The 19452-nt window shown below is 36.9% G+C and overlaps 2 protein-coding genes across 3 annotated transcripts; one reads left to right on the top strand and one right to left on the bottom strand.

Moving 5' to 3' along the window:
• Positions 1 to 5245: 5245 nt before the first annotated feature.
• Positions 5246 to 10450, bottom strand: LOC141439334 (uncharacterized). 2 transcript variants are annotated; one of them, XM_074103620.1, is made up of 4 exons: positions 9711 to 10450; positions 7895 to 7972; positions 7492 to 7642; positions 5246 to 5788 (listed from the first exon to the last, which is right to left on the bottom strand). In XM_074103620.1, exons 1-4 carry the CDS (start codon positions 10401 to 10403, stop codon positions 5625 to 5627), a joined length of 1086 nt encoding a protein of 361 aa, XP_073959721.1. In that variant the 5' UTR covers positions 10404 to 10450; the 3' UTR covers positions 5246 to 5624. The 2 variants fall into 2 exon arrangements, with proteins under 2 accessions (XP_073959721.1, XP_073959723.1); XM_074103622.1 differs by lacking the exon at positions 9711 to 10450 and having other exon boundaries at positions 7895 to 8241.
• A 1819-nt stretch (positions 10451 to 12269) lies between these two features.
• On the top strand, positions 12270 to 15506 carry LOC141439335 (uncharacterized). The gene is made up of 2 exons (XM_074103623.1): positions 12270 to 12501; positions 13694 to 15506. The coding sequence occupies exons 1-2, from the start codon at positions 12473 to 12475 to the stop codon at positions 14619 to 14621; spliced, it is 957 nt and encodes a 318-aa protein (XP_073959724.1). The 5' UTR covers positions 12270 to 12472; the 3' UTR covers positions 14622 to 15506.
• Positions 15507 to 19452: the final 3946 nt, after the last annotated feature.

Raw genomic sequence — 19452 nt, 5'->3', positions numbered from 1 at the left:
ATTTGTCCCGTGATATTTATAACTGCAATGCCCCGAAATCTCAAATTTGCTATTTTTGTAGGTTACGCGGCATGAGCCTTGTTGGGCGGCGCTGCGATATTCTGAAGGGACGCGTTCACGTAAGGAACCCTCGATGCCCGCGTGCGACTCGCGCTTAGCCGGGTTTTTTTGTCCGCATTATTTCGATGCGGAACCAGTGGGGATGTGACGTTGACAAATACAGGCGCATTTCCTGTAATGATGTGTATTCTTCTTGTTTTTATTTGAAGATATAATTTGGTTACGTTTTTTTTAATATTTTAAAGTGTGTAGATTATTATGAGTTCTATCATCTCGGCCTATGTACGTCCCATTGCAGGGCACGGGTCTCCTCTCAGAATGAGAGGGCTTGGGCCGTAGTTCTCACGCGGGCCTCGTGCGGATTGAGAACTTCACACGTACCATTGAATTCCGTCGCCGGTTTTGTGCGGGTTTCCTCGCAATGTTTTCCTCGCCATAAAGCTCATGGTAAATTTCGAATATAATTACTCACATTAATTTGGAAAAACTCAGAAAGACGAGCCTGAGTTTGAACCCACGATCCTCTGTTTGAGATAGGTGAAACCATTAGGTTACCACGGCTCTCCTCACCTTCGGCATGCCAGTACCCTGAATGGAGTTAGGGCTGGACAGCAGCCTGCAGAGCATCAAGGCAGTCTTTTTGCCTAAACCTACCTACGATAGTACCTGTAGAAGTCGTCAGTTCTTAATTAGTTAACGAATACATTTTTTTTATAAAATAAGCCTGGAATAGTCTTCTGCTGGGCAAAAGCCTCTCCTCTTGACTTCCACACCTCCCGGTCTGGCACAATAACATGCCAAGCCCTCCAAAGCGTCCAAATCGTCCCACCGTCTTCTCGGTCTAGCCGCATTCACATTTATCCGTCGTGTTGTGTTGTGATACTCTCTGTCTCTCTATCTCTCTCTATAGCTTTGATGCGATACAACACAACCAGTGACAACACACTGCATCAGACAAATGTGAATGCAGCTTAAATCGCCTTCGATAGCCGTACTCCAATGCCCACCATGTAAAGACTGAGTGAGCCCACCTCAATGGGTGCATGCGACAGACGTTCCAGCCAAATCCCATTTCAGCTTAGCAATCTCTTTCTCATTAAGTATTTACTAAATTTGATGAGAGTTGTACAATAACCCTTGTGTTTAGGTTGTAATAAGACTGAAGACTTCCTTCATTTTCTTCTGGAATGTGATCAGAATGAGGATACCAGAAACCGGTATCTGGATGGTATGGATCTGTGAAATGGAAGTGTAAATGTGATTCTGATTCATCCACTTTCAGAAGAAGAGATGCGGATTTACAAGTTCATCAGACGGGCCTTTGCATCCAAAGACTAGGTTTCTGCACAAGAGAGTGTAACATGTATCTGAGGCCCCCCATGAGGCTGGCATAGTCACTTTTAGTGTACTGAAGCCTCGTTAAAATATAAGAAAAAAAAATCTCTTTCTCAACGTCGTCTATACTTGAAAGAGAAAGAAAGAAATACGTTTATTCGTAACAGTGACTTGAGATAATTACATAAAAGACAGACAAAGGAAACAGTGTTCACTGTCAATCACTGTTCACGAAACGGACCCACCTCGACATAATGCCGGCTCAAGAGCTAGCGTTGGTCTTCCGGTGGGACCGTGTGGCCACAAAACACAGATAGTTCAGAAGTCAACCTCCTGTATGTCGAGTACTGCCTTTTCGCAACGTAACGTTTGGCAACCTGTTTCATTTCGCAAACTCTAAAACTGTAAATATTTCAGGATTTATTTCAGGGCCGTCGTGTAGAACCCTTTAGGTTAGGTTAGGTTAGTTTTATAAAAATCCTGAAACATTTACAGTTTCAGAAATATTAAACAGTTGGGAAATGAAAAGTTGCGAAATGAAACAGGTTGCCAAACGTTATTCGCCGAAACATTAGTAAACCCCTGTATGTACTTCACTTTTCATACCTACGCTCGGCGGCCGCTCTAAGGTTGCCAACCATGGCTTATGCACCAAAAAACTATCGTGGTAGTGGCACTCTTATCTAGTTGTTTGATTTATTGTTGAGAATAAACCGGGAAGAATGGAAAAATAAATTAATAACTAAAATATTTTAAGATTAATGTCATTGTTATATTATAAATTTGTCACAGAAAATATCTTGCGACGATTTCGTTATTGTGTCAGTGAGCAGTGTCTACGTGCGACCGGACCGTGTCTAAATATGAACACGACCGTTTATGGTCAGCGCTACCAATCTAAAGGTCCCTGGTTTCGGCACCAATTATGTTCCGTATTTAAATATATATTTTAATAAAAAACTGTTGTTTTTATATTTATAAGATTTTTTATTCTCTTTATTGATACAGTACAGGGCAATGGTATAGCGCAGAGAGATCAAAGATGGCGGGTGACAGCCGAGTGACAGCTGTCAAAAAGACGTTTTAAAGGAACGCTATAAATATTGTACAACAAGCATGACATTGACATTCACAATTGACACGGCCAACCACTTGCAGATTAACTCCTTTGTTTTTTAAGTTATTTTTACGAATGGATTAACACAGCGTTTCCATTCAAATTATACGGGCCTAACTTTAACATAACATGTTTAACTAAACACGTATTCGGTGTTTATCGCACACCTAAGTCTGAACAAGACGTTGGCCTTACCGCTAGTTAATATTAAATTAAACTTGGACCGGAACTCATTAGGGCCCGTCAAATGCATTCCCGGTTTAAAGTGTCAAGACTTCCAAATATAAGTTTAATGGAGAGATGTGGCATTCCAGCTCAAAATTTTAAAAATTACAGGGAAACAATGGTTGAATAATCATCATCACAATCCGTACTAATATTATAAATGCGAAAGTGTGTGTGTTTGTGTGTGTGTTTGTCCGTCTTTCACGCCGTAACGGAGCGACGGATCGACTTGATTTTTGGCATAGAGATAGTTTATGGGCCCGAGAGTGACAAATGCTACTTTTTATCGCGAAAAAATGCACAGTTCCCGAGGGAACAGCACGCGATAACCAAATACCACGCGGGCGGAGCCGCGGGCAAAAGCTAGTAATAAATAAATAAATTAATATCATGGGACACCTGACACCAATTGACCTAGTCCCAAACTAAGCAAAGCTTGTAATATTGATACTAGGCAACGGATAAACATAATTTTATAGATAAATACATACTTAAATACATATTAAACATCCAAGTCCCGAGAACAAACATACGTATTATTCATACAAAAATCTGCCCCGGCCGAGAATCGAACCCGGGACATCAAGCTTCGTAATCAGGTTCTCTAACCACTTGGCCATTCGGTCGTTAAATCATATAAGCCGTAGGACGTCCACGACGACGACCGGACGGATAGTTCAATGATTGTAACGTCTTATTCAATGAATTAAAAGATTTCTTCGCAGACGAAGTTTAAGACAACAGCTAATCATTATTTTAATGATAACCACTTGACAGTGCGATGATACCATGGTATCCAAAACCAAAATGCTTCAACCCGTCCGTGGATACTTAAGTGTCGTAAAGTTTAACCTTAATTTTGTGCACAAATCTTATATTATAAGCTATTACTATATAAATAGTACCTACTTGAATGAGTAAACAATAATTAACGTCACCATCTTGCTCGCTAATCCTACCGTGAAGCAGCAGTGCTTGCACTGTTGTGTTTCAGCGTGGAGAGTAAGACAGCCGGTGAAATTACTGGCACTTGAGGTATCCCATCTTAGGCCCCTAGGTTGGCACCGCATCTGCAATACCCCTGGTGTTGCAGATGTTTATGGGCGGTGGTGATCTCTTACCATCAGGAGCCCCACTTGCTCGTTTGCCATTCAGTCGAATTAAAAAAAAGTATTTTTTCTTTTGGTCGCCCACTTCAGACTGTAAATTGGTTATAAAAACTGATCACTGATCAGTCAGTGTTCATAACACTTTTATGCCAACCCGTCATTTGCCACCCTCCAGCCAATACATCAAACTTATTTCACTCACTGATATGATTTTAATTGGTATTCCAGACCATCTGTTTCGGTAACATCGTGGCCTGCAATTTGAGGGCATTAGTGTATGACATCTATATTTCGGCCATGATTACTTTTTGGTTATACTTAGGATAGTTTTCCAATAGTAGATACACATCAAGAGCATAAAATACTAACGAGAGACGAGGCATTTTGTTTAAAATTATACACTCTGCTTTTCACTTGGATTGTGAGGAAATTAGGAACAGTTCTAATAAGGCAAGTTTAATTTAGTACTTTCAGTTTTCATACATTTACTGAGACGGCAAAAAATCTGGCCCTCAAATGTACGCAGAATCGTTAATTTTGTATAAAGGGTCTGCCGCTGAGTATATTTCCACAATTTATTCAAATAGCCTAGTTTTACCGCTTTTTAGCCTGCTAAAGTATCCGACTGCTGAGCAAAGTCTTCCCCGTGTTCTGTTGGTTCTAGGTGACATTTAACTATTTTTTCACACCTCTCCTTCAGAAAAGTAACTTTTCCTCCCTGTCGAGAGGGAGCAAAGTGCAACTTTTCTGTTCAAGGCTTTTCTAAGTGTTTTATTGCAAATGACATTTTTTGAAGTTGATAATTGTAAAGCCACACCATTTTCTATGCTAGTTGTTTTTTAATTATATTAAGTTTTTTTTTCAAGTTTCTTAATGCTCGGTGTGAAAAGTTGTATGAGCCACTCGGGAGCAAAATTATTTTCATCTTGGGCGTTAACACTTGAACCCCTCATTACGCTCAGGATTCTATTATACAATCCTTCGCTACATTCTGGATTCAATGTACGCCCTCGCCGTAAATACACCATTTTGCTCCCTTGTGACACAAATAACTATTTACTCTGTACGTATACAATACAATACAACACAATAACTCTTTATTAAAGACCAACCCATAGTAAGCAGTACAGAAAACACAGGTATATACCGTATAGAGATTTTCCGAGGTAAGCAATAAGCGTCCTTATCGCTACAGAGTTTAAAGCTTTAGTGCATAAATTAAAATGTTCGTTTTAGACCAAGGCAATCATCAGTAGAGATTGCAAACCCGGTAAGTAAACCGCGGCGCTGTTTTGTTTATACCTAAGCTACCAAAGTTTATCTATCTAATCTAATTGTTATCACACGTTAAGTACTTTAAGCTGCGTTATTAGTTTCCTATTTTAAAACTATTTTTTCAAATAGACACTATAAGGAGTAAAGAGAAATACCTGCTTGTTTAAACTTATAAAAATAAATAATTACTAATACTAATGTTACTTTTCCATCCATAAGTAAAAGTAATCAATTCTGAATTAAGTGTGATTTTAAGACTTGAGTGGGACTGATTATTGTGATAATTGTTCATAAGCCAGTTTGAAATAAAAATTAAACTTGAATCATTGTCGTTTTCCATTCATATATAGAAATTTTCGGGCCCGCCGGACCCGGCCGGGTTGGAGACGAATCCAACCGGGCCCGGCCAGGTTGAGAAACATACCGGGTTGCAATCTCTATTCAGCAGCCACACCCACGAACAAAAAATAGGACCAATAAAAGTAATATTAGTAGAGCCCGGTTCACATCAGTAGGTTAATCATATGAAATATCACAGTGGTGCAAAGGCTGAAGAAGATAAAAGGTAGCGTTGCGTCCACGGTCACTGCTCTGCAAATGGTCATCTTGATGGGACGCTGGTCCAAGTAGTCTAAGGCCTCTTCTAATGCCACCCGGAGTTTGTCATCTAGAAATAAGTAAAATGTTATTTTTGTAAACATCGGCCTGGCGAGAGATTTAATTTTCTCTTGTGGTATACCTATACAATAGTTATTTGTGCAACAAGAGAGCAAAGTTGTTTTTTGTTGCGAGTGTTGATTTTCAATCCCGAGTAAGCGAAGGATTCTATAATTGAATCACGAGCGTTAGCGAGTGATTCTAGGTTAGAATCCTGAGATCAGCAAGGGATTGAAATACACGAGATGCAAAAAAACTTTGGTCTCGTGTGACACATACAATTTTTCACCTCAGCAGCGAGAACATAATTTAAATGTAACATAAGAATAAAACCACATATACCTACCTGTTTACAAAATAAAACACATTTTTTTAAAATAGAATCCGATTATTATCAAATATAATAATTACATTTAAAACCATAAAAAGAGTCCAGTAGCTACAATACAAATCGCATACTCATAACATGCAATCTTAACTTCTTGTACTAATGTCACACTTATTTTTTAATACTGCAAAAAGCCTCATCTCGGGGTAATTGAAAAGGTTGAACAATTAAACCTTTAAATATGATTTTTATTAAGATTTCTATTACATAAACATAAATAGATTTGTTAAAAAATCATTCAATTTAACAAATAATAATTATACTGTAGAGGCAGTATACGGAATTCTTTTATAAAAAAAAAAACAAGAGAAGCGGCTTTCGTGCAACGAGGTTGCATACTTTATTAAAAGATCAGAAAAATTTACATTTTGGAAATATTTCGATATATTTTTAATACCAAAAATTTAATTTAAGTTTGTAATCGACAAATTTAATCCTATCTCTTGCTTTTTTCGAGTTGAAGTGAAATGACAGATCAAAGTAAAGTTCAAATATTTGGAATTCAGTGAGTAGACCCAACACTGTACTCAGCATTTAAAAAAATAATTAAAAAGTTACTTTGTCTCACGGAGTGAGCAAAATGCGATTTTGCTCACTGATTTCTCATAGCAAAACCTGCCTGTTTGAGGTGCTGAGGTGAAAAGGTATTTTAAAGTTTATTCGTCACTTTTCCGTTTACAGTATTTCGTTGTTATGGTTCTAATAGGAATTATAGTTCCGCCATATCCGTCCGTATGTCCGTCCATCCGCGACGTAACTGCTATCTAGAGCTAGAAAGCTGTAATTTTATATGAGTATTTATAATGTTAACTATGCTGACAAATAGGTAGAATAAAATTAAAAAAAGGAATAAAAGTTGTAGGGTACCTACTACCTACTAAAGTAGGGTTGTTTTTTTTTTCTTGTCTAAATCTTTTATGTGGGGTATCGTTGGATAGCTCGTTCAAAAACATTGTAAGTTTTATGACACCAATTTTCGATTTAATGATCAGATCAAAAGAAAAGAAAGAGAGAGATTTATTTTGGTTTCATCAGTAGGTATAACCACCTTACAGTAAAATAGCTAAATAATGTTTTAATGTTTAATGTTTATTTGGGCACAAACGGTACATGGTACTTAAAAATAAACAAATTACAATTTACATAAACCAATAAAGCTGCCACCACTTATTGATTCAAAATAGTCGATCAAAACTAAATATTGAATAATTGCCGCATATATTAGTACAGAATACTACACCGCGTGTGACCCGATACACACTTGGCCGGTTTTTTTTTATGTGAGCATTCATAATGTTATTACTTAGAAGTGTGTGTTTTTTTACCGTCGCAAGCAAGAAGTTGATCGCCCAAAATGATCTTCATTTTGTTCACTTCGTCTATTGTTTTGTCCATTAATATCGCCGGCAAGCACATCATTAGACATGCATACACATCTTCAAATAAAACTGCAGCAAAAAGTGTGTACTCTTTGGACTGAAAATCATATGTAGTTAAATAAATATCACGGGACACTTAACACCAATAAGCAATACTTGTGTTATAGGTATAGGTAGTGCCACCAGAGTTGAAGTCACGCACATACAGTACTTTCATTGTAGCATGGTGCGGGTGACAGCTGTCAATATCACAAGACTAGAGAGTCGAAGTGTCGAAACTTGAGTCGATAAAACTGCTAATTTAACAGCTAATTCATAATTAATGTCTTCATTTATATTTAGTACTCACTGCGATTATCCATAAATAACTCCACAAGTAACAGGTAAATATCAACCTGACAAAACTGCAACACAAACTCACAGACATCTGAAACGATCAAACAGGTTCATTCATCAAAATAGTGGGGTATTCCCAAAGTCGATCTACAAAGTTTTTACATCATCATCATCATCATCCCAGCCTATATACGTCCCACTGCTGGGCACAGGCCTCCTCTCAGAACAAGAGGGCTTGGGCCATAGTTCCCACGCGGGCCCAGTGCGGATTGGGAACTTCGCACGCACCATTGAATCGCTTCGCAGGTTTGTGCAGGTTTCCTCACGATGTTTTCCTTCACCGCAAAGCTCGTGGTGAATTTCAAATGTAATTCAAATCATCAATCATCACCGCACATGAATTTCGAAAAAACTCGACAGACCTGGTGCCGAGTTCGTGGTTCGAACCCACGACCCTCTGCTTGAAACTCAGAGGTGCGAGCCGGGGTTCGAACCCACGACCCTCTGCTTGAGAGGCGATAGGTCAAACCACTAGGCCACCACGGCTTCTAAAGTTTTAACATATCGTTGAAATATCGGGAACTGAAGGCTTTTGTACGGTGTTTTTTTTAAACGCGCCGGTGACGCGCATTTCTATCCATACAAACGCGACACGCACGCGAGTTAAGCCACATTCACATTTTATCTGTCGTGTTGTGTGTGATGCTCTCTGTCTCTCTCTCAGCTTTGATGTGACACAACACAAGTCGACACAACACAATGCGTCATATAAATGTGAACGCAACCATATAAAATGTACGAAACCGATACCAGTCTGATACGCCAAGATATAACACGACAGATGAACAATTTGTACTTTAAAAAGTACATTCGGCCGTTAGTCTTAGTGTTAATTGGTCCTTTGTAAAGTACGCGAGGGGTCAGTAGGACCGTATATACAGTATATATATGCAATTAACTGTGAATCATTTAAAACTGGTACAATAACAAGTAGGTATACAAAGGTAAAGTCGCGCAGACTCAGAGTCACGCAACGAGCTATGGAGAGAGCTATGCTTGGAGTTTCTTTGCGCGATAGAATCCGGAATACGGAAATTCGTCGAAGAACTAATCTCACCGAAATAGCTGGAAAAATATGCGGGCCACATCGTTCGAAGAACAGATAACCGTTAGGGGAGAAAATTCCTGGAGTGGAGAGCACGAACCGGAAGACGAAACGTTGGCAGGCCTCCCACCAGGCGTATTATAAAGTTAATGATTATATCATGGACAGGGATATTTGGAAATAATTCCGATCCGCATGAGCGATCCCTTCAAATGGCGAACCTACTGTGTTGAAAATATAGTTGTGTTAAATACTTGTGATGTATACATATCATTTAATAATATTGTAAATCTGTTTAAAAAATATACCTCGTTGAGTTTCTTGCCGGATTCTTCTCAACAGAGGTTTATCCGAACCGGTGGTAGATTTTTTTTTGACGTTCATAGGTGCTTGTTATAGCCTAAATTGAATAAAGATATTTGACTTTGACTTTGACTTTGACTGACGACATCGTGAGAGTAGCGGGAAAACGGTGGATGCAAGTGGCGAGTTTTCGTTCATTGTGGCGTTTTAAGGGGGAGGCCTTTGTTCAGCAGTGGACGTCTTCCGGCTGATGATGATGATGATGAGGTAAAGTCGAGTCGAAGATATCTTCACACTTAACCACCTTGTCACTATCACTTCGAGTTTGAACTTCAGTATAAAATTGTCAGGTGGCATACAGTGACAAGGTAGTTAAGTAGATATATTTGGCCTCGACTGTATACACTTTCCATATACTTACCAAAAGCTTAACAGGAACGAATGTTGTCTGCACATTTTCATACAAACATTTATAAATAGTTATGAACTCTTTTATAATTTTAACATCACGACGCATTTTGCCCTGGGCATAACGGTAGTTCAGGTTTTTACGCAAAAATATTTTTAGATTTTTCATGGTACGGTACGATATTTCAAAAATTTGCATTTGAATTATGTGACTTATATCGAGAGACGTCCAGAGAAATTTAGCTATAACATAGATTATCCAACTATAGAGGGACAAGACTCCAAACATCGTGACACCAGACATAGTCAACAATAATAGTGGTTTCACACAAATTGTAAGTATAAACCAAAGCCGAGATAATGGATGATTGAGAGATAAGTGCAGTTTTCTTTTCAAGCAAATTTCCCTAATCTTCGAACAGTAATCAAAGAAGTAGCGCTCTCCAGTCACCATAGACACCAAGGCGTTCATAAGAAATTGTACAAGGCCGACTAGAAGCGGATATATATATTTACTATCATAATGCATTAATATAATAGCGGTGACCACGATGACCAGGAGAAGGGTGTAAAGTCTTGCTAGAAAACGGATAGGCTTAGAAATAAAATAGTCGTTGTAGTATCCAGTTAAAATTCTGGTTATCATTGAATATCGAAATTGAAGACGGATACTATTTTCTGTAGTTTTGTACAGAGAAGATTCCATATTGGTGAAAATTTAACACAATGTTTGATGTATTTATCTTAATCTTGCACACAGACTACGGCGCTCAAACTAGAATAACGCTGACGATTTGTGACCTACAATTTAATGAACTGAATCGATGACTAATTAGAAATGTCATTAATGTCACAGCTATTATTTTTAAGATACAATCGTTATGAATGCAACTAATAACTTACCTACATTATGTATTGCACAATAATTAATTTTCTACACTGGAAATGCTAGATAAAATGGATCATTCGAGTAAGGCTACGGGTAAACGCTATACTTGGTTTCGATAGTCATTTAAGTAAATGTAAGCAAAACAATGTCAATTGGTATCTTTAATATTGAAAGTCTCCCATTAAACTATCTAAACATTTACATTTCTGTATTAAAATACACTAGTCTAGTTTGTATTACAATGATATATATAAGTAAAATGTTTAAAATCCTTGAATGTACCAAATCTGGCAGCTTAAGTTTGTTTACAATTAGTTAATAACCTAAACGTTTCAAGTATAGTTCCTAGTTTCTCATTAAAGTTCGTATACTCGATACTAGATGACGCTAGGGGTCAATATTTTATAGCGACCCCAGCGCCACCTAGTGGCTAATAGGACAGTTTTGAGAAAAGTTTTTTCTAACGCAGAAATATAACCTTGTTCCCCGTACTTAACCAGCACTTCAAGAGTCAACGAGTCAAATATCCTACTTTGAACAGATTTCGGTTATATAATTGGTGACTTTTTCTGTCAAATTAGGAGTGAGGACTGAGGAGTGTTAGGTACACTCAAACCAACTGAATCGTGACCCACTGTGGAAACTTTTCGCACAAAAAGTCATAGTGACATCGCATTGCTTGACAAGGGAATTTATTATTATGACACGTACTGTGAGAACGTTTTACGATGGGTCAGGAATCAAATGGTTCGATTGTACATACAATTGCGATCACGGCGGGAAGACATTACTGGGAACAAGGGGATATATTCGTGCAGAATCAACTCAACTCAGAGATAATTGACAAAAAAATCATAATTATGAATAAGTTTTTGGTAAAAAATATTTTTTTAATACAAGCTTTTTTTTTTGCTGACTGTACTTTTTGTTGATTGTTCTTACATTGTCACCCAAACTACTAATTTGCATACCAAATTTCAAGTCGATGTCATTAACCGTTGAAGAGTTCCGTCCTGCGGAGACCATCCTGGCCGGAATACCAGGATGTCACTACCAGATTATTGTATTGTCACGCAATTTACATGAGTATGCCAAATTTTAAGACAATCCTACTACTAGAAGTGAGTCAAATTTAACTTGCAAAATTTGACCCGCACATATGTACGTAGTACGTACATAGATCCATACTCGTACAAGATACATTGCAAGTTAAATAAAAGCTTTTAAAAAGTACCTTCCCATAGAAAAAGCATTTTATCCTGTAAACGAATTTCTTTTTTTTTAAATTAATGGTTGAAATTATTCTTTATTGTTACTATTTATCTATTCATTCAAATTCAAATACTTACCTTTTAATATCACTATTTACTTTTCGATATTTAATTTGTGAGAATAGGTTTGAAAATTTAAGGAAAAAAACAACTTTAAATAATCAATGATTTACTTACATACCTATTAGCGGATTTTTTGAAATTTAATGAATCATGTTTCGAACCCAATCAAAAAAGTTTTGAATTTATAAATTAGCACAAAAAATTAGCAGATTGCCGATATGGCCTTAATGAATATTTAAATAGCCAATGAGTTAACTCATTTTGTTAACAATTATAAAAGCAATTAAGTGTCAAATAGAATAATTACGAAATGCGCCTTAACGAGTTTTAATTTCTAGTTATCCATCATTATACTGCAGACCTCCACATGTTGGAGTAAGGTTAAACTGTTCATTCAAAGAACAGTGTTAAGTCTTAACATAAAGAGAAAGTGTTAAGTGTTAACTCAAAGATAAGTGCCAATTCGAAAAAAAAACAATTTATAATTTACGAGTGACTTTGTATTGTTTATTAGTCAAAGTTGGACGTCGAAAGAGCAAGAAAGCATACAAAATGTTGTTTTACCGACTAGTTATATGCAGGTTAGTAATTTATAGTATGTACTTGCATTTTTAGATTTCTGGAGCCACAAGAAACCATTATGCTGAGTTTAGACTACGACACTTTACATGGCACACCCAGTGTATACACGAAGTGTCTCGGTATGAACGCGAATGTCACTCAGTATTTACACAAAGTGTCCCTGTATGAACGCGAGTGTCACTCAGTGTTTACACAAAGTGTTTCTGTCTGAACGCGAGTGTCACTCAGTGTTTACACAAAGTGTCTCTGTATGAACGCGAGTGTCACTCAGTGTTTACACAAAGTGTTTCTGTCTGAACGCGAGTGTCACTCAGTGTTTACACAAAGTATCTCTGTATGAACGCGACTGTCACTCAGTGTTTACACAAAGTATCTCTGTATGAACGCGACTGTCACTCAGTGTTTTCACGAAGTGTCTCTATATGAACGCGGGTGACGCGCGCGTACGGCCAGAGACACGATAAGATGAGTTCACTATGTAACGTGTCGTGTTCTGTTTGACACTTTATAGTTTCGCGATGTCTGTCCGCGTTTTAGCTTCAAGATTACTGTATGTCGTATCTATCTATGTATAAGTATTGTGTTAGAAAGCGGTAACTTTTTATGGGTATACAGATTGATCAATCCAAATCGGCCAGTAGGGAGAAGTCAGAAACTATGAGAGATAACGAAATCTGTTCTTAGGAACCATGGCTTCAACTTAAGATTTAATAAAATGCCATTTTTTTTGTTTTAACTCTCATAACTCTGCTAAAATCTCTGTCAACTATGTTATAAATTTTGCACATTTTTTCGTTGTTATAGTTAATGGTGTGAGTCAATTAAGTGAAAAGAAACACATTTTACATGCTTTTATTTTTGCAAACTTGCAATGTATTTTGATTAGGGTAGTGCGAGAATATATTTTATAAATAATATAGGCTGCATCGACGCTAGCCTTCGCTTAGAGATTTTCTTCTTGAGTTTTTTGTAAAGTGTGTGGGCCCGTCCCTAGCTTTTGATAAGGGTAACACGAGAAAGTCTTTTAGCGCCCCCTTCGACGGTTTGCCTCTCGAAAACCGTCATCAAAGCATCAGTTTGCGCCCTTTGCTACCAGATTTTGTTGCTCCCTACCATCTGGCACCTGGCTAATATTAGTAAGATATTTAGTAACCTCACTATCTTCATCCGTTTATTCAATTCTTATTACAGACTAATGGCGTTTTTGGGACTAGACGAGTTGTACAAAGAGAAAGAGCGGCGAGCCATCATGTTGGGGAAAAAGAAGAAACCCTTCCACAAACCGCAGCTGTTGATGAACGAGAACATGCAGACATTCACATTTATGATCCTTGCTGGCATAAACATGCTTTTTATGCTAACGCTCCCTCTCGCAGTCCTGAAGGAACCTTGTGAGGCATTTAAGAAGTGTAATATGTTGAACTTCTACGCGTTTACTGTCACTGTCAAAAAATACGCCACGTTTATTGATAGAATTATGATCTTGATGTTTGTTGCTCTAGTCATTGTTGGTGTTAAAACAGTTTTGGATGCTATTGCAGTAACTAAGATAAATTTAAGTCCTTGGTTGGAGCAAGGCAAGTATGTATTGCCTGGGCGAAAGTGTTGTGATCACAAAGTAAGAGATCCGGCGAAAGAAAGGGCTGAAGCTAGAGCGAGAGCTAAATATTACGATAAAATCTCTGAAGAAATATATAAGCAATATGAAGAAAGCAATGGTCGTTTCTTTGACCGTGAGTTTTACAAAATGTACTACGGAAGCTGTCATAATCACTATGACCTAATCTTTAATGACAAATCTAGCCTAAACTCTAACAGAACCTATAGACAAACCTCTGACCAAGCAAACGACCAAACCAATGATCAAACATTTGACCTTAAATATAACGAAACGTATGACCAGACATTTGACTTAGCCGATGACCAAACTTATGACCAAAACTTTGACCAAACCTTTGACCGACTCAATGACCGAAAATTTGACCTAGCTTATCAAGAATATCTTCATCAAGCCTGCTACGATACCCCTGAACAAACCTCCGATGAAATTTCTGACCAAAGTTCTGAACTAAGTTCTGGCGAAATGTCTGAAACAGATTCCGACAATGAAGCATGGTAATATTCTATATTTCTTATTTTAAAAAGCAACCAATAACTTTTTATGGACTCGAAGAATCTATTTGACCTGACCAATTACTGGCCACATTTAAATAACTAATTTTAGTATAAGGTGGCCAGTTATTGACGATTTACCCTATAAGCATAAGTACATGTTCATTATTAATTAATAATATTGCATGGAATTCTTTAAAGCAATAAATTATTGAATACTGAATATGTGGCGCGAGGCTCAGGCTTAGCATGCCATGTGCGGTGAGGACTAAACTTCACATCTGTCATCTTGTATGACATTCAAAGGATTTTTTTTTTTCAAAATGGATAACAAGTTAAAGGTCGTGACTGAACCACTCTGCTTTCAGAACAGATCATGAATATAGGCGAGCAAACCTTGGGGCGCCAGGTGTGAGCTTGTCTCCTAAATCTAAAAACTTTATGGTTACTCGTTAGACATAATTGTATTAGGTATTATGAATGTATTTTGATAGTGGAAAACTTTATACGTCGCCAATTTATTTAATTTTTAGAGGCGTTTTACACCTCCACTGCACGTAGATGAAGTTTTTAAAATGTTGTCTTAACTAGTAGAGACAACGTCTCTAAGGCATTTTGTATTACTTATAAGTAACTAAGGGACCCTATACATCCCTGTAGAAACTTTATGTGAGGATTGAGTGCTTTCAATAAGTTAAATGGCCGAGTGTTTGATATGCTATTGCTAGTGACATATTTAAAATGTAACAGGCAATTGAGACAATGTTTAGCAATAGGGCATCTACCCTACCATGGTATATTTTTCATAAATATAATTATTACTGTATACATTTAGTAACATATGAAATTTATAAAAAAATACAAAAAGGTTAGTAGAAAGAATAAAAAATAATTAAAACTAAATAAAATTTACTCTTTTTATTTACATACTTACCTAATTTTAACCTCCTCCTTTCCTCTACTTTTCTTAGGTTTCTTAGGTTTGGTGAATAAGGGCTCTTAAATTCTACGGCTCAATGCACTGTATTATGGTAATGATGTACTCGTAGTTGGTGCACTATTATTAGTTTAGTTTATTTCATCATCATCATCATCATCATGTCAGCCGAAAGACGTCCACTGCTGGACATAGGCCTCCCCCAAGGCTCTCCACTCAGACCGGTCTTGTGCTTTCCGCATCCACCGCGATCCCGCGATCTTAACCAGGTCGTTTATTTATTCAATCTATATAATTAACATGAAACATTATAATTTACATGAACGTCAAGCTATAAGAATTTGTATTGAAATCGTCAAATAAATCGATACTATTATGACACTGATATTATTATTCTTATTGTTAATTCTTGTATTCCTTAAGTGTCTTAGGTTTGAAAGAAGGAAAGAAAGACAATACATTTATTTAACGCCATAAAAACATACATAGAACAAATACAAGACATACATGACGCTAAATAAGTCCCACTCAGCATAATACCACGTGATAAGGTTTTAAGGTTGTTTGGTGCTAAGGGTTCCTAATCATCAAAACTCTGCGGCTTAATAAACTATATCATGGTGATAATGTAATTGGTGTACTATTATTGACACTATTATGACACTGACATTAATATTCTTCTTATTGTTAATTCATTGGTTCCTTAAGCAATTAGGTTTGGTGCCTTGGGGCTTTTAATCATCAAAATTCTGCGGCTTGAAGAACTGTATCATGGTGATGATGTAGTTGGTACAGAGCGCAAGGAAGGCGAGTGGCGTCGCAGCCCCCATGCGCATGTGCCATAGCTCACAGCGGAAGCCGCGTACGCGCAGAAACAAAAGCGCGTCGGACAGCGTGGCTCGGAGCTCTGCGTCTGCGGGGTCATATCATATTATCATATCATATCCTATCATATCATATTGTATCTTACCATATTAAACACACACACACACACACACACACACAAACATCACGCCTGTATTCCCAAATGGGGTAGGCAGAGCACACGAAACGTTACCGCTTTGGAGCCACTTTTAGCAAGTTTAGGTTTTAAGTTACCATATTATTATATCAAAAATTGGCTTTCAAGTATCGTTTTGCACCTTCAATCGAGCAATTTTATTAAGACCAAGCTAAATCGATTGTTCGCCTCGGAATCCCCGAATCGCTTTTTCCGAGGTTCGCAAAATAAATAATTTATAAAAATTTCTCGTTTAAAAGTATTACATAGATATTACATACACATTATAATATTAGATTGATTTTAGAATAAGACGGACACATCTTTTCACATGGATGTCGTAAAAAGCGACTAAAAGACCCAAATGTGAGAGGAGATAGCAGCGTGACTTTGAATCGCGGACTATCCACCGAATAGAAAGTAGATTTTATAAGTTAAATGACTTTTTTGATCATAACTGACTATACTTAACGACCGGATGGCTAAGTGGTTAGAGCACCTGACTACTAAGCTTGAGGTCCTGGTTCGAATCCCGGCCGGGCAGATATTTGTGTGAATAACACGAATGTTTGTTCTCGGTCTTGGATGTTAAATATGTATTTAAGTATGTATTTATCTATTAAGTATGTTTATCCGTTGCCTAGTATCCATAGTACAAGCTTTGCTTAGTTTGGGACTAGGTCAATTGGTGTCAAGTGTCCCATGATATTTATTTTATTTATTTATTTATTTAATAAATATACCGGGTGTGGCCTGTAATATGAGCAAATAATTAAAGCATAGATCATACTCCTCAAACTGAACAACATTAGTTCAGCGACTTTTTTTTTATTTTTATTACACTTTTTTAAATTTATTCGAAGAAGTAATGTAAAGCAAAAGTTTGTAGCGTGACAGGCGACGTCAGTTGGGTTCTAGGATGGCGTACATTCATAGCAATATTTAATTTTACGAAAAAAGGAAAATTCTAAGACTCCATTATTTTTAAAAGTCGCTGATCTAATGTTGTTCAGTTTGACGAGGACAATCTATGTTTTAAATTGTTTGCTCGTATTACATATATCAGGCACCTAGCCGATTTGTGATAGGTAGGTATTCAAACTGTATTGTAATTAATTCCTGTGTACCTAACTAGAATAAGTAACTAGTACAGTTTGACATGATTGTTTCAAATTTTTTTATATCTTGTACGCTGTTTCAAGGTGAATAAGGAGCACGTATATTTTAGTTCATATAAATAAATCGTCCCGTAAATCAACCCTTACTCTAGCAAAATAAACTGTTTCATATTTATATAAATACTAGCTTTTGCCCGCGGCTCCGCTCGCGTGTTATTCGGTTATCGCGCGCTGTTCCCTCGGGAACTGTGCATTTTTCCGGGATAAAAAGTAGCCAATGTCACTCTCGGGCCCATAAACTATCTCTATGCCAAAAATCACGTCGATAACACACTTTCGCATTTATAATATTAGTATAAAGTATAATAATAGTATAATAATGAATAGTCGGCTTTAAGAGCGTTTATACCTGCTGAGCTGGCAACGTTGCATTTTTGTTCTCGATTATTCCTTTTAAAATTGAATGAAAATTAAATATATTGCAGTAGACACATTAACTTATTTATTATAACAGACCACATTTTTAATTTGCATTCAATTTTATAAAATAATCGAGATGAACTAACAAAAATGCAACGTTGCCAGCTCAGCAGGTATAATCGCTCTTAAATACTCAACAAAAACTCACCTTCAGACACCAGCAACTGATCGGCTAATATTGATTTAATTTTATCCGATTCGTTAGCCGCTAGTTCTACCAGGATGGGTGGTAGAAATGTCATCACACATGATGTGATCCCATCAACAAACCTCGTGAAATGTATGTTAATCTAAAATCATCAATCATTTTAATCTATCTCAAAATAAGTTTGGACTAAATATTTCATTTTTAGTGTCTTATAATATAATTATTATAGTCCTGTCAAGAAGGAATTCATATATTTTCGCCGTGTTTCAGCTTGGAGACTCTTAATGATAGAAAGCTGTACTCCTGTTTGTTTTTTTATTTATTTATTGTGAAACAAACAGTCATACAAAGAAAAGGTTACAAATATCTAATGTAACTACTTTACTTTTGTGGACTTTTACATGAGTATTTATCAATCAACTACGCGGACAAAATGGTAAAATACGTTTAAAAAAAACTGTTTTTTTAATACTCCCCTTCACGTAAAATGGGGATAGATATTTTTTCTCGTCTAAATCCATAGTGTATCGTTACATATTTTATGCAATGAAATATTTAAATAATTATTTTTTTAATAGTGCTTATAAGTTTTTAATTTTTCCTGTAATCTACAGACGAACCTACCTTTTTTAAATTTCAGGCACAGTAATTTCGGTGATATGATAAGGGAGAAATGGTCTTAGTAAATGGTAACTTCAAAACTATTTTTGGTCAACTGATTTTTCTTTAAATATAAGAGGGTTCAAACGAGCATGCGGGTCACCTGATGGGAAGCAATCACCGCCGCCCGTGGACACACCAACACAGCGAGAGAGCTAGCCCTTTGAGAGACTGTTAGGTTAGAACGATGGTTCCAGTAGTTTGGAGCAAATCGGCAGTGACAGACGGACGGACAGAAAACAACGAACAGTTCGTATAAGGGTAAATACTTTTTCCCTTTTGAGGTAGGTACGGAACCCAAACAATATAACGAAATAATATAAAAGATACTTGCCCCCTGTCCTATAGAAGCTGCAGTCAAAAAATAATAAGCAAGGAGCAAGGCATTTCGAAAACTTGTGACTAGCTTAATAACCACCTGAAAATGAGAACTTTTAAACTTCAAGTGTTTTTAAATAAAGTTAGTAAATAAATAAACACCGTTGGACAATTTAC

The sequence above is a fragment of the Choristoneura fumiferana genome, chromosome 20 (assembly GCF_025370935.1).
Source record: "Choristoneura fumiferana chromosome 20, NRCan_CFum_1, whole genome shotgun sequence".
Lineage (NCBI taxonomy): Eukaryota > Metazoa > Arthropoda > Insecta > Lepidoptera > Tortricidae > Choristoneura > Choristoneura fumiferana.
Note: the sequence above shows the minus strand (reverse complement) of the source record. Positions and strands in the feature narration are given on the sequence as shown.

What these genes read in the sequence shown, in the direction of transcription:
- LOC141439334 (XM_074103620.1), bottom strand. Translation starts at nt 10,403, where the DNA reads ATGGAATCTTCTCTGTACAAAACTACAGAAAATAGTATCCGTCTTCAA. An exon ending in GTTATTTATGGATAATCGCA is followed by an intron (nt 7,643 to 7,894) that starts GTGAGTACTAAA and finishes TATGATTTTCAG; the next exon opens with TCCAAAGAGTACACACTTTT. An exon ending in TCAACTTCTTGCTTGCGACG is followed by an intron (nt 5,789 to 7,491) that starts GTAAAAAAACAC and finishes ACTTATTTCTAG; the next exon opens with ATGACAAACTCCGGGTGGCA.
- LOC141439335 (XM_074103623.1), top strand. Translation starts at nt 12,473, where the DNA reads ATGTTGTTTTACCGACTAGTTATATGCAG. An exon ending in TACCGACTAGTTATATGCAG is followed by an intron (nt 12,502 to 13,693) that starts GTTAGTAATTTA and finishes TTCTTATTACAG; the next exon opens with ACTAATGGCGTTTTTGGGAC.